General features: G+C 34.5%; 3 protein-coding genes across 10 annotated transcripts; 2 read left to right on the forward strand and 1 right to left on the reverse strand.

Annotated features, from left to right (window-relative positions):
* Positions 1–1,549: 1,549 nt before the first annotated feature.
* Positions 1,550–5,203, reverse strand: LOC127243488 (uncharacterized). 4 transcript variants are annotated; one of them, XM_051263535.1, is made up of 2 exons: positions 2,577–5,203; positions 1,550–1,706 (listed from the first exon to the last, which is right to left on the reverse strand). In XM_051263535.1, exons 1-2 carry the CDS (start codon positions 4,898–4,900, stop codon positions 1,691–1,693), a joined length of 2,340 nt encoding a protein of 779 aa, XP_051119492.1. In that variant the 5' UTR covers positions 4,901–5,203; the 3' UTR covers positions 1,550–1,690. The 4 variants fall into 4 exon arrangements, with proteins under 4 accessions (XP_051119492.1, XP_051119490.1, XP_051119491.1 ...); XM_051263533.1 differs by lacking the exon at positions 1,550–1,706 and adding an exon at positions 1,713–2,163; XM_051263534.1 differs by lacking the exon at positions 1,550–1,706 and adding an exon at positions 2,176–2,424.
* Positions 5,204–5,675: 472 nt separating this feature from the next.
* LOC127243489 (uncharacterized) lies at positions 5,676–7,516 on the forward strand. The gene is made up of 4 exons (XM_051263537.1): positions 5,676–5,900; positions 5,975–6,091; positions 6,194–6,461; positions 7,130–7,516. The coding sequence occupies exons 1-4, from the start codon at positions 5,710–5,712 to the stop codon at positions 7,325–7,327; spliced, it is 774 nt and encodes a 257-aa protein (XP_051119494.1). The 5' UTR covers positions 5,676–5,709; the 3' UTR covers positions 7,328–7,516.
* A 2,601-nt stretch (positions 7,517–10,117) lies between these two features.
* On the forward strand, positions 10,118–14,228 carry LOC127243490 (NAC domain-containing protein 7-like). Of its 5 annotated transcripts, none has more exons than XM_051263542.1 (5): positions 10,118–10,435; positions 10,623–10,667; positions 11,981–12,152; positions 12,243–12,521; positions 13,278–14,228. In XM_051263542.1, the coding sequence occupies exons 3-5, from the start codon at positions 11,993–11,995 to the stop codon at positions 13,850–13,852; spliced, it is 1,014 nt and encodes a 337-aa protein (XP_051119499.1). In that variant the 5' UTR covers positions 10,118–10,435; positions 10,623–10,667; positions 11,981–11,992; the 3' UTR covers positions 13,853–14,228. The 5 variants fall into 5 exon arrangements, with proteins under 5 accessions (XP_051119499.1, XP_051119498.1, XP_051119497.1 ...); XM_051263541.1 differs by having other exon boundaries at positions 10,118–10,431; XM_051263540.1 differs by having other exon boundaries at positions 10,623–10,807; positions 13,278–14,227.

A 14,228-nucleotide genomic window follows, 5' to 3' on the forward strand; every position in this document is an offset into this window, starting at 1 on the left:
GAAATAATAAATTTATAGTAATAACTTTTAAATATTATTTTAAAAATTCATATCTAAAAACAATTAAAAAAAAATAATACAAATACTTCAGAAATGAAATAATATCCATATATCAAAATTTCATGATCTTTATTTACATAAGAAACTATAATTATATTAAAGACATGTTCGTCCCATATTTTTAAATTAAGTTTTGAGTTTTATTGTTTTTTTAATTGAATAATAGTTAGATACTTATATATATACAAAATTGATATACTTTAATATATTGTAAATAATAATATTTAAATAAATTTTAATAAAAAAACTGTCCGCTTTTAAGGGTCACATACTACCGTTTACGTCATTGTATTGTAAGTAACATTAAAAATATCTTTATATTTGTATAATTTGTCTGTACAAATATTATTTGATTAGTATTATAAGACAATAATCTCAATTTTTATATAATAATTAATATTTAAAAATTAATACGCAAAAAATAAATGAGACCCTTGAAGTCGGACGAAAGTACTATAAAAGTATTGATCACATTAATAAATACTTATATCCCTATAAATTTCAATAATAATAATAATAATAACACAAATTCAGAATCATAGTAATAATAAGCCCTTAAATGCATACACGTGAAATGTACAAACTTGTGAAATGATAAATAAAAATAAATAATTTGGGGGGTGGGGGGGAGGGGTGGGGAGGGTAGGTGGGCAGTCAGTATTGGGTAAAGCCTCTTTCAGTTTGACAAAGCATGTAACTAATCCCTACCGACAACACTTTGTCTCTCCACTAATACACTAATTACAAAATTTATAAATTATTTAATTAAATATTATATACATAATCATACACTAATTCTACTCTCATTATATATATATATATATATTTCACTCTCTCTCTCTCTCTACCAAAAAGTTTAAAGCACTAATTGATTGTTTTCACCCTCCACTGTCTTTTTTTATGATGGATGGATTATTAATCATTTTAACTTAATTAATCCCCACTCTCTCTCTCTCTCTCTCTCTCTCTCTCTCTCTCTCTCTCTCTCTCTCTCTCTCTCTCTCTCTCTCTCTCTCTATATATATATATAGAGATATATATATATAGAGAGAGTATCCAGAGTGATGTGTATGCATGCATGCCTTGTACTAATGCATTATTTTATTACCCTCAAGTAATATTAATCATATTTACTTTAAAATATTAATTGTATTTTATGAGTAAATAATATGTGTAAGAGTATTTTAATAAATTTGTTTTTTTACCATACATGTATAAAATAATAATATATTTAATAGCATATTTGTACTTTATATAAAATTTAAAATATTTTGGTATCAATATAATGATACATTTACTATAACAAAAAATACTCCTTTCCTCTCAGACAAATGATCCATTTGATTTAAAACAAAATAATAAAATTTAATTAATTAATAATAATAAACTATCATATTATTTTATTATTTTAAAATAAATAATATTACTAATAATTTTATAAGAAAAATAATGCATTTAAATATTTTTTTAAAAAAATTATTTCATTCAATATAACATACGGTAATGTAAATATCATCCATCCAAGCGATCTAGAAGGCGCGAATCATCCGACTCGGGTACAAAATCCCCGTCGCCCTATCTCTTTTTTTTGCATCGCTTCATGTCGACAATCTTGTCCGCCTTTGGCCCCTCACGCAATCTTTTTCCTACAATGATTCCGAGCATCACATCCAACGGACACCCAGGCTTTCAACGTCAAGGGTATAAAAATAATACTTAAAAACGAGTCGAGCCGAGTCGAGCTGAACTGAACCGAGCCCGGACAAGCCCGGGCCCATACACATGATTTTGAATCAAGGGCATTCGCTTTTTTTCCCTCTCCCCGCAACAACCAAAACACTTCTAATAGACTTCCACTACTTCATTCGTGGTGGGGCGCGGCTCTTTCGTAAAGGGACATAATAGTCCAAATAAAAATAGGGCCGCGCCCCAAGCTCATCGATGTTGCAACAAATCCGATCAAAACAGTAGTCTTTCCTAGGTTGTTGCGACGATGGGGAATCGTTTGAAATTAAACCTCTAGCCTTCTCGACGAGTCAAATGCTTATGTCGGGAGGAAAGTGGCGAGCTTTCGCTATCGAATAGAGGGAACAGGAGAAGAGCCTGAGAAAAAGGGAACATTCTAGACGCGCTAAGACAACCCTTACTAGGTAATAAAAGATTATTTTCCCGAATCCGTATGGTAAGAAAGATTGATCCTTTTGACTATAACGAGCTCCATCATTACATGGCCCGATGCGGCACTCGATTTAAAGCAATGACAACGCAAAAGTTAATCATAGAAGCAAGACATAAGTTGTAGTATAATCGAGTCGAGGAAAAAGGATCATCTTCATCGCCGGATTTCAAAATTCTTCGATGGAACTAAGTTAAAACAATCGTGTTAGGTCGAGCACGCATTCGTTTAGTACTACGTCGCTATAACGAACAAATTCGCGAAAAACAAACGAACGCGCAAACAAAAATATGAATATATATATATAGATATATACGGTTCGAAAAAGGGTAAAACTTACACAGACGACGCATCGACAAAAACTTCATTGAGGACATCGTCCTCGCCGTTCGGCAAGGCAAAGAGCTCGCCACCGTTATCCTTGTCTCCATCGCTGGAAACTTCCCGTTTCTCCGTCTTCGAATGCGCGTAAACAAACAACAACTTCTGCGCGCGATCCCTCCCCAGCCGCGAACCGCCAATCCATCTCGCGACAGAACCGTCGCATTTGAATCCGCACGACGTCGCGTGGAGAAAGATCAGCCTCACGGCGACCTTCGCCAGCAACTTGAACTCGGTTAGATACGTTTCCCAGACGAGGCGGCTGCTCTGCGAATTCGCGACCTTCATTTTCCCGGTGCTCGGATCCTGCTGCTTCAGCTGCACAGCCTGCGCGTAAACGGGATCGAGCCCTTCGGTGCGCCACTTCATGAGCTCCATCAGCGCAATGTGCGCCTCGTCTTTCGAAACAAGCCGGGTTATGAGCTTGTCGACGTCCTTCTCTTGCTCGGTTGTCAAGCATTTGAACGGCGGCAGATACTTCCCGCTGCTGTCGCGGATTAGATACAACGGATCGAGGATGAACGCGGCAGCCCACGCCGGATGGTAATTCTTGGCGAACCGTTTGTCGAGCACCTTCTCGACAGATGGTTCGGGAATTCCGAACTTCGAGCACCAGTCTTTCGTCTTCGTCCTCATCTCGTCCCAGAGCGGCAGACACCGCCCGATTCGTGGCTTCTCGATCTCAACGTCTTGCGCCGTTGTCTTAACTAGTTTGACGAGAGAATGCACGGCTTCGAGCTCGTTCCAGAAGCACGGATTCCGCATCATTTCTTCGAGTTCTTTCGCGACCGTCTCCTCCTTCGACACGGCTTTGTATGACTCGTCGAGGAGCACGAGCTGCAGAGCGCGGGCGCAGGCGAGGACGTCGTCGACTATGGAGAAATCGGAGGTTTGAAATGGGGCGTCGGCTCTTAACAATCTGCCATGGCCGTATTCCTGCATTTGATACTTGTAGAAAGTCCGGCGGATTTGGGGGTGGTTGTTGACGAAGGTTGCGAGCTTGAGGCAGTTATCGGCGGCGGTACGGAACAATTGAAGCTCCTTGCCGAAGTCCTTGATTAGGGCCGCGAAGCCGCGGCGCTGGCAGGAGAGGTTAACCATCCAATGGTGGAGATTCTCGAGGTTTTTTAACGCCGTCGAATTGAACTTGTCGGAGACGACGCCGGCGCATTGCTGCAAATTGCCGCCGGAGATTTCTGAAATGGTTTCCGATAGAAGCTCCTCGGCGAGTTTGGAGGTGGCGTAGCCGTTGGTGAAGACGGCTTTGCGAAAAACGGTGGCTCCGTTGGGGAGATTGACGGATAAATTGACGCAGCCGCCGTCGCCGTCGCCGTGATGCTTGGATGATTTCCAGCCGTCGGATGAAATCTGGAAGAACATGGCGTCGCGGATTTTGGCGTCGGAGTCGGCTTTGGCGGCGGCGTATTTGGCGTCCAATCGAGGGCCGAGGAACTCTCCCCGCGGAATTGGGGGAAGTCCGACGTGGTTGAGGAAGGATTTGAATTTGGGATGGTCGAGGACCGAGATGGAGATTGACCCGCAGCAATCGTAGGCCCAATCTGCGAGGAAATTTAGGGCGGAATCGATTTGAGGTTTTGTTAATGGCGGAGGGCGGGGAGAGGGTTTAGGGCTTTTGAGACGCTTTACGCTGTCTTCCAGCTGTGCTAAAGGCCCCAAATCTTCTTTCCCGCCGGAGAGCATGAGCTGCGACGGCGGGCGGTGGTGGTGGCCGTAGAAGCCACAGCCGCCGCCGCCGACGGAGACGGTGGGTGGGGAGGATAAATCGACAGGGAATCTAGAAGGTTCGACGATGGAGAGAGGTTGGACAACGTGGTGAGACGAAAACGACGTCGTTGCTGTTGTCGTTGTGGTTGTTCCGGTGGGGTCCGGATTGTCTCCGTTGCGACGGCGGCCGCCGCGCTTGCGGTGGCGGTAGGGAGAAGGGGCGGCGGAGAAGGAGGAGGATGAAGGGACAGAGGAAATGGGTGTGGGTAAGGCGGTGATGTTGGGGCACGTGCCGCGCTTGAGGTGCTCGGAGGCGGTGCGCGACGGGTTGGAGGCGGAGAAGACGGCGGCGCAGAGGGTGCACTTGAGCTTGACCGCCTTGGGCACGCCGGAGTCGGAGTGGTGGACGAGGATCGGCTCCAGGTGGGCCCAATACCACGCGCCTTTGCCTTTGATGGCTCTGGTCCGTACCATCACCAGACCTTCGTACCTCTTGTGCACCTTAGCCGCCGTCTCGTCGGAGGTCGACTCCGCCGCCGAGGCATTCGAACCAGACATACCGGAAAATGAACTTCCGATTACGCGACTTTTTTCCTTCCTTCCTTCCCTAGTAACTGTGATGATCTTACTTCATGACAGCGGCGCCGCCGCCGCCGGAGATGAGGTGTGGGTGTGTTCTCAGTAAGAAGTGGCGGCGGAGGAAGCCCCCCGGCTCCATGGCGGACGCCGGTGGTGAACCTTGAAAGGGCGTTGCTGCCGGAAGACTGGTTGTAGAAAGAAGAGCCGGCGGCGGCGCTTCGGCGGAGTATTTGATGGAGAGAGAGAGGGACGGCGAGGAGAGAGAGAGGGGGAGGAGGGCAGGAGGGGAAGAAGAAGAAGGTATAGCTGAGCCTATTATGTAGTTGAAACAATTAATTAATTAATTAATTAATTTTAATTTTTTTTGTATTTTTTAATTAATTATTACTAAATTTCATTAAACAAAATTTGATTAGAATAATAGGTGATGTAATGATTGAATAAGAGGTAAAATTCCAACAAAGTTTTTGCCTGACGACATTTTCGACGAAGGGACAAAAATAGCTGATCTCATTAAAAACATGTAAATAATAATTAATGGAGTATTTATTTATTTGTTTTTCTTAATGGGCCTAGGCCCATTCTCACTTTTACCCATTATCAATATTTGTTGGGCCTTAATTCTTAAAAAAAATTAGCACGCAGACAACACGTGTTTCTTCATTTTTATGATTTATATATGTTGAATAAATAAAAAAAGTATTTTTAAAATAAATAATATTATTGCTTTATATAAATAAAGAGCTACAGCTGGTCAAAGGCAGGCAGGCAGCCATTGATAATCAGTCATGGCCACGTCATCATCTTCGTCTACCTCCATCCTTCTTCTGCACATCAATCACCACTCCATTTCCAATTCCTCAAGTCCAACACCGCAAATCGGAGCTCGATTCCCGGCGTACTACAGCGGCGGAAGCAATTTCAGGCATCTGCAGACATATTCCGATCGGCTCAGAACTTTCACAAAACCAAACCCAAGGTAGGTAGGGGAAAACTTTTAATTTAATTACTTTCGGTTTCAAATCCTTTCATTTGATTCCGAACAACGAACAGGTGTTCAACCGCGAGGATAAATGCCTCTAAAGACGACGCCGTTTCCAGTCTCTTCGGTTCCTTCCCATCCCTACCAGATATCCTTGACATACCAGCAGCGATTTTGCAGAATCCATGGTTGGTGAAAAGCGACTTTAGCACAAATAACCGTAAAAGCGCGTTTCTACAGTAATTGCGATTTCTGTTAGGTTTAATTTTTTTTTGTTTGGTTTTTGGTAGGGTACCTGGAATTGCAGGATTTGTGGTGGCGGCGCCGTGGGTGATTAAAAAACTGTTGTTGTTATCAGAGAAGGTTGACAGCGCGGCGGAGGTGGTGGAGAGAATAGCGGAGAGGGTGGTGGAAGCGGCGGAGGAAGTGGAGAAGGCGGCGGAGGATTTGGAGGAGTCGCTGCCGGCGGGAGGGCTGAGAAGGATGGTTAGTTTTGTGGAAGATTTGGCTGAGGATACTGCAGAAGGTGCCAAGAAAGTTTCACATATGATGGACAAGGTATACAAACATATATTTCAATTTATTTATTTATTTATTTTTAAATCAAGCTAAATATTTATTATTATTTAAAAAAAAAAAAAAACATTCCCTCTTCCCTCCATCCAGTAACAAAATATTTATTTTTTCATTTTAGTCCGTCCCATAACAAAATATTTTTTTTTTTTAAGTAATTGTACTATCTATTTAACGTTACAAATATTCTTACACCTTACAATATATTACACAAATACCATTACATTTATATCACACGTACTAATAAAGTATTTTAGTCATTTTTACTTTATTCCTACTGTATTTCAATATAATACTAATATTATTAAAACTACGTGCAAAAAACAAATGAATATTTACTTATGGGACGGAGTGAATATATTGCAACTTATAATAGAAAAATTTAACACTGAAAATTATATACTTCCTCAAATATTTATCTATCGATTACTTTTTTGATGAAATTTTCGAAATATTAATATTATATTAAAATATAATAGAAATAAATATAAAATAACTAAACTAATTTTATTAATATCTTACAATATAAAAATAATGATATTTGTATAATATATGGTAAATTAAAAGGTATTTGCAATCAATTATTAATAATATGCAATTTCTGAATTTATCTACAAATTATTTTCACATGTATTTTATATTATTATACGTAGGTGGATGAAATGACGGATAAATTACAAGATCATTTTGATGATTTTGAGCCTGAAATCGACCCCATGCCTCAATTACCCGCAAAAGTGAAGTATGTTGAGCCTGGCAGCCGCCGGCCGGTGGCTTATTCTACATCAGCCGCCGAGCCTTCCTCGCCGGAATGTGAAATTTGCCGGTTTCTCAAATTATTTGATTTTTAAATTGAAAATCGGAGGAAGAGAAAGTGAAAGAGGGTTAAAGGAAACAACATTATCGGATTCAAATTGAGAATATAATGTTAGTATTATTAATTTGTAATTTCTTTTCGAGTAAATATATCTAATTTAGTTTAATTTAATTTTGTAATATTTGTTTCGAGTAAATAAAGTATAAATTTTTATTTTTTTTTATTTTTTAAAAAATGCATTTAATTTGATATTTTTACAAACAAACACATAAGAGGGATTCATTTTAGACAATGACTTGCAATGGTATTCAAACAAAATGTATAACAAATGTCACAATTAAAACATGAAAAACATATTCATTTTAATCTTATTGTCCTAGAACTAAAATATTGGGAATATAAGAAATTTGATTTTCATTTGAATATGATATTTTAAAATAAAAATAAAAATAAAAAAAAAAGATAAAAGATAATCAAACGAGCAAAGCATACATTTCTGTTCTATTAACTTAAATGCTAAATAATTTGTTTTATAGGACCATATTTCTTTATACATATATTTTTTTAATGTTGTGACACTATTTATTGTCAATATATATTTTTCTAAAAAATATCATATATACACAACATAATTTTTTTCATAAAACAACAGTTTAAATACCTAATTTTTTATAATTTTTTTTTCAAATTTATAAAATTTGAAAAACCTCTATTTTAAATTTCAGCTCGCTTTAACAAAGGTTTTTAAAATTGATATCCATGCACTGTAAAACAAAATAATTTTTTTTTTGTCTATCATTCAAAAATATAGTCAACTTTGATTTTAGTTAAAAAAAAAAAAAAAATTCTTTTGTTTTCTTTTTTTTTTTTTACCTATAAAAGATAATAAAAATACCAAAAAATATACATACAGCGTTAAAATATGTATTAAAAAATAAAATAAAATTGGAGTTTATTACTCTCTCCGTCCCATAATAAAGTATTTATTTCATTTTAGTCCGTCCCATAACAAAGTATCCATTTTTTTTAGTAAGTGTACTATCTATCTAACATTACAAATATCCTTACAATTTACAATGTATTACACAAATGTCATTACCTTTATATCACACAGACTTATTTTAGTCATTTCTACTTTATTCCTACTATATCATAATATAATACTAATATTTTAAAAACTACGTGCAAAAAACAAATTAATATTTACTTACGGGAGGAGTATTATTTTTCTTTCATAAGGGATGTGGTAATATATATATATGGATGTGTATATAAAGACACATGTCTTATTACAAACTGAAAATTGGTAAAAAGAAAATATATATGTGCAAAGTGAAATGTGTATATATGTATAAATACATTTGTCTTATTAATTATTTCTATATCATGTCTTGATGGAGATTGAAAATATCATAAGTTAAGTAATTGTGGCCACGAAAACTTGATAACAAATTTATATCATGTCTTTAATGTGTTGTATTTGGACATAATAAATAAATAAATATATATATATATCACATTCATTATCAGTAGTTGGAGTGTCACCAAGAAAGAGACAATTAAATAATTAATGTTTCTTTGGGTGTATAATCAAGAAAATGCTTGTAATTAAATTTAATTAAAATGTGATTATAGTGAATTTTGAAATAATATGTTTTTGTAGAAATTTTGCGGACTTATATATATATATATTTGTTAAGAAATGCTGAAATTTTCAATTCTATTTGTCTAAATGAATTTAATTGAAGACATGGTAAAAATGCAAAAATTAATAAAGGGGTTTTCAAATCCCTAAATTAGGAATAAGACGAGAAATGAAATTATAAATCAAGATTTATTAATGTATAATAAGAACAATATGATTTAAATCATATTATAAAACACTATTGAATTATACGATTTATGATATTTTGTACGTAAATTATTATTATTATTATTATTATTATTATTATTATTATTATTATTATTATTATTATTATTATTATTATTTGTGTAATTCTAACAAATTTATATTGTATAGTTTAATAAATGTACAATATGGTTCAATATATATATATATTCACTTAATGGAATTAATCTTGCATTTTAAATTTGAATAGTTGTATATTGTGATATAAATAAGTGTTGGTATGATGTTTTAAATGTAAAATTAATTTTTAGTATAATATAAAAAATAAAAAATAGGCGTTTGATTTTATATATTTTGGGGGAGGGGGAAATAAGATGAATAGAGGATTGAAAATTCAATCCCCCAAACAAACACACCCGTAATAAACCAAATTGAATCTAATATTCAATGAGAAAATTGAACTATTGAATAATAATGATAATATGTAATTAAAAAATATATTATCTAATAACACATTTAATTTAACTTAAAATTTTTTACTTAATTATAAATTTACAATGCAAACATGATCTAATCTCCAATAATATATAGAATTTGTTTTGAAAAATTAATAAAATTTAAATTCAGATAGATTTTTAAATAAAAAATGTTTAATGTATTAAAACTACTTTATAGGAAAAAATAAAGAAAAAGAAAATTACAAAACTATAATTAAAAAACATAACTAATAAATAAATCCATAATTAATGAGACAATTAATTACAGTAGACGTACTATTATAATAAATAATAATAATTATTAATATTAATATTATTAAATTAAATTAAATGAGAGAATGCGATTGGTGGCGCATGCGGTCTTCTTTAAGAAGCCCTAGCAGATGACGTCACCAAATCTACCAAGATGACGTCATCGTCTTCCTCATCTTTATATATATAGATACAACATATACATACACACAGAGACACCCCCCATTTTAATATAATCTAGAGAGAGAAAGAGAGAGGCAGCTTCTTAGAAGATAGAGAATTAAGGAGAAGGGTGAGAGGAGTCACCGTCAGTTGCTGGTGGAGGAAATTCAGGAGGGTGGAGTAGCTACTAGTACTCCGATCCACCGCCACCACTTTCTCCGCCGCGCTTTCATTTCGATCTTTCCTGCAATTCAAGACACATATATATATATATATGTATTCAAAACAATTTCAGGTCGTAGGTAGTAGGTACCTGGTTAGGGTTTTGCAGAATTGAAGAAGAAGAAGAAGAAAAAGATTCAATTTTTCTGATCATCAGTTAGTAATTTCCTTTCTTTCATTTCGATCTTTCCTGCAATTTGTTCTCTTCTGATCATCATCGATGGCTATATATATATATATATATACGTTATTTGTTCTTAATTAATTCATCGTCATCTTCACCATGATCGTCTGCTGATTGAGCTCGCTAGCCTCGGGATCTGATCATTAAAATTCTTTTTGGTCAGGTCAAAAAGTCAGTTCAATTTCCGAGGAGAGGAACGAAGAAGAAGGTCGTCAATTAATCCCAATTAATAATAATAATAATAATAATCAAAATTAGGTTTTTTAAAATATTCGATGCATCCAAATCCATCAGATCAGATCAGATCTACCTTCCCTTCTTGATCGACAATATAGATAATTTCAGCAGGTTAATTACAATCTTTCATCTTCAATTTACTTCCAAACACTCATTCAAATCATTGCTCACAATTTCATTTTTATTTTTTTTTAATGTCAATATTTGTTCTTGTAGTTTATAGTTTGTGTGTGTGCATATTATATATATATATATATGTATGCAAATATTCATCAATAACACACACATATATAAATATATATATATACATATATAACCAAACATTGATCATTTTCAAGAACTAATTTGTATGTTTATATATATATATATATATATCTTCGATTTTTTTTACAAACACACATATATGCACAGCATTAATATTTTTTCCTCTTTCGAATATATATAATAATTATTATGATTATTATTACTTTTGGTAGTGGAGCTAGGCACAGCCATGATCTCTCTATATATATTTTTGTTCTTTTTTATTTTTGTGTGTGTAATGAGTCTTCTCACGTTCTGTGACTCAAAGCAAAAGCAAACTCGAGTAGTTTTACCAAATATACTTGTATGGATATATAGATTATGTTTATATATATCATATATGAATCTTCAAGTAATATATAAGATCACGTTTTCCACTTTTGTTAATTGCTACTTTAATTAATTTTTTGCATGCAGTTTTTCTAGTGTTGATCAAATTCTCGATTCATCAGCTATGATTTCGTGATCTGAATTAATTACTAATGACAAAAAACCATCTGTGTGTATGTTCTTCTCTTTTCTTTCAATGATTTGCATAAATACACACACACATGTGTATATATATATAGAGAGAGAGAGAGAGAGATAGATAGATAGATAGAGAGAGAGAGAGAGGAGGGAGGAAGATGATGGTTCATTATTAGGGTTTTGTAGCTAATTCTATGAATTTATAGAAGAACAAATACAAACATGACATTGGATAATAGTATTAGTAATTTCGTACAAAATCAAGTTTAATATCTAGTCGACATGATAAAATTACTTACATTTTCAAGTAGTTTTGGATCTGAATTTTGAAAATTAGTTATTGTATTCGATGTTTTATATACAATTCATATGTTAACATTGATGTTTATATATAGCATATATGTATATATTTACTTGAATTGTTTACTATCGAAACAAAGTTGAAGATATAAGTAAACAAAAATCATCATTTCAATCAACATTCTTACATGGTTGGGACTATATCTATTACAGGTCCAAAAAAACATGAATTCCTTCACTCATGTTCCTCCGGGATTTCGATTCCATCCCACCGACGAAGAATTAGTCAACTACTATCTCCGAAAAAAGATCGCTTCCAAGAGAATCGATCTAGATGTCATCAAAGATATCGATCTTTACAAAATCGAGCCATGGGATCTTCAAGGTACAATTGGATCGGAAAATATTAGTGCACCTCTTTAATTTCTTTCGATTTCATCTTCATCATATGTACTAACAAATAATATTCTTCAAGAACTTTGCCGGATAGGAAGTGAGGAACAAAATGAGTGGTATTTCTTCAGCCATAAAGACAAGAAATACCCAACCGGAACTCGAACAAATAGGGCAACCAAGGCCGGATTTTGGAAAGCGACCGGACGAGATAAGGCCATTTATACGAAACATAATTCTCTGGTTGGAATGAGAAAGACTCTTGTGTTCTACCAAGGTCGAGCTCCGAATGGACAAAAATCCGACTGGATTATGCACGAGTATCGGCTCGAATCGAATGAAAATGGAACTCCTCAGGCAAGTGTTACAACTTTAAACATATATTTTTAAAATTTGGTTTAAGTTTGATTGTGCAATTAAAATATCATATTTTGTTGTTGATGATAATTGTCATTTCATTTTGAAACCCTAATATGATCATAAGTTCATAGTTTGAAGCATATGATAATAACCCCTAATTTGGCTAGTATGAACTTATGTGTTCGCATGGTTTTATATTGATATGATAAGTTATCACATTTTATTTATTTATTTCTATCTAAAATCTTACATGTACCTAGTTCGATCTTTGAATTTTTAGAACAAAAAGAAAATTATGATAAATTACTGAACTAAAATATGTTCGTACAAAATTTATAATATAATTATAATTATATTATAAATTTTGCACAAAGATGTACGCTCGAAATTGTAGTTTTTTTTTGTTGAATCCTTAGAATTAGTATATAATTGTCTTTTTAGCTTTTGTCGAAATAAATCTTAATCTTATTACTTCTGAGTAGTTGTTAGACGAGATATTACAAAAAAAAAAGATTATATAAGATCCAACAAATATTTCTTTTTTGTTTTGTTCGATTCGAAGGCGAAAGCCAACCAATTCTTATTCTTTTGTTTGCCATTTTTATGTCTAATTTATATTTTGTACGTATATATTTTGTTGAGTTTTTTTATGATTATAAGTGTTTGGTTGTTGCTGTTGATTTTGAGCGAATTTGGAATCAACATATTTATATCGAATTTTCGCTAATATTTGTCTACATGTCCACACACTAGGAAGAAGGATGGGTAGTTTGTAGGGTATTCAAGAAGAAGTTGCCCTCAACACAAAGAGATGGCGAGCACGATTCGCTATGTTGGTACGACGACCATGTCACATTCATGCCAGATATCGACTCGCAAGCGCGCATAAGTCCCAATTCCGGGATGTATAATCCAAACAACTACACATGCAAGCAAGAGCTCGAGCTCCAATACGGCGTGCCTAACAATAACATATTTCTTCAACTTCCAAGTTTAGAAAGCCCCACGATCCAACACTCGAATCCGAGCATGATTCCTTATGGAGGACTACAAGAAGATCACCGGACACAAGAGGGTGACATGGGATCCACCCCGGATTACTCGTTTTTCCCCAACCGGCATGTGACCGAGTGGCAAGTGCTCGATAAATTTGTGGCTTCCCAACTCAGTCAAGACAACGAGGGTCGCAAGGCGACGAATGAGGCTTCGGTTTCGGAGTCGATTAGGGTTGTTGAGGATGAAATGAAGAAACAAGATGATAGAGAAGAAAATGATCTTACGGGTATAACAGCTGCTTCTTCAAATCATTCAGAAATTCATATGTGGAAGTAATGAATATGGTAAGTATATATATTTATGTATATGTATATGTGTGTTAAGTGAATTTAAGTGATAAATGTGTAGTTTATATATATGTGCACATATATTCTAAAGTTCAATATTAATAAGGATTTAAACATATATATATATATATATATATGCATATATGGAGATTATATATTGTTGTTGTAAATCAAACTTATGAGATTAATTGATGTACTATAATTATTAATGTTGACATATTTCCGTATGATATACTCTCTCCATATGACTTTAAGGTTTAATTTATTTTTTGCATCATTGTACTTAACATTAAATATATTATTCCATTTGTATAAACTTTTGCATAAATGCCATTATAATAGTATTATAAGATACTAACAGAAGT

The sequence above is a fragment of the Andrographis paniculata genome, unplaced genomic scaffold, assembly GCF_009805555.1.
Source record: "Andrographis paniculata isolate CXL003 unplaced genomic scaffold, ASM980555v1 Contig95END, whole genome shotgun sequence".
Classification (NCBI taxonomy): Eukaryota; Viridiplantae; Streptophyta; class Magnoliopsida; order Lamiales; family Acanthaceae; genus Andrographis; species Andrographis paniculata.

Bases quoted from the DNA above. Each gene is read 5' to 3' on its own strand.
- LOC127243488 (XM_051263533.1), bottom strand. From the start codon at position 4,900: ATGTCTGGTTCGAATGCCTCGGCGGCGGAGTCGACCTCCGACGAGACG. The intron at 2,164-2,576 runs GTAAGTTTTACC...CCTTTTTCTCAG, and splicing joins TTTGTCGATGCGTCGTCTGT to GCTCTTCTCCTGTTCCCTCT.
- LOC127243489 (XM_051263537.1), top strand. From the start codon at position 5,710: ATGGCCACGTCATCATCTTCGTCTACCTCCATCCTTCTTCTGCACATC. The intron at 6,092-6,193 runs GTTGGTGAAAAG...GGTTTTTGGTAG, and splicing joins GCGATTTTGCAGAATCCATG to GGTACCTGGAATTGCAGGAT. The intron at 6,462-7,129 runs GTATACAAACAT...TATTATACGTAG, and splicing joins TTTCACATATGATGGACAAG to GTGGATGAAATGACGGATAA.
- LOC127243490 (XM_051263538.1), top strand. From the start codon at position 11,482: ATGACAAAAAACCATCTGTGT. The intron at 11,503-11,980 runs GTATGTTCTTCT...TATCTATTACAG, and splicing joins TGACAAAAAACCATCTGTGT to GTCCAAAAAAACATGAATTC. The intron at 12,522-13,277 runs GTGTTACAACTT...CACACTAGGAAG, and splicing joins AAATGGAACTCCTCAGGCAA to AAGGATGGGTAGTTTGTAGG.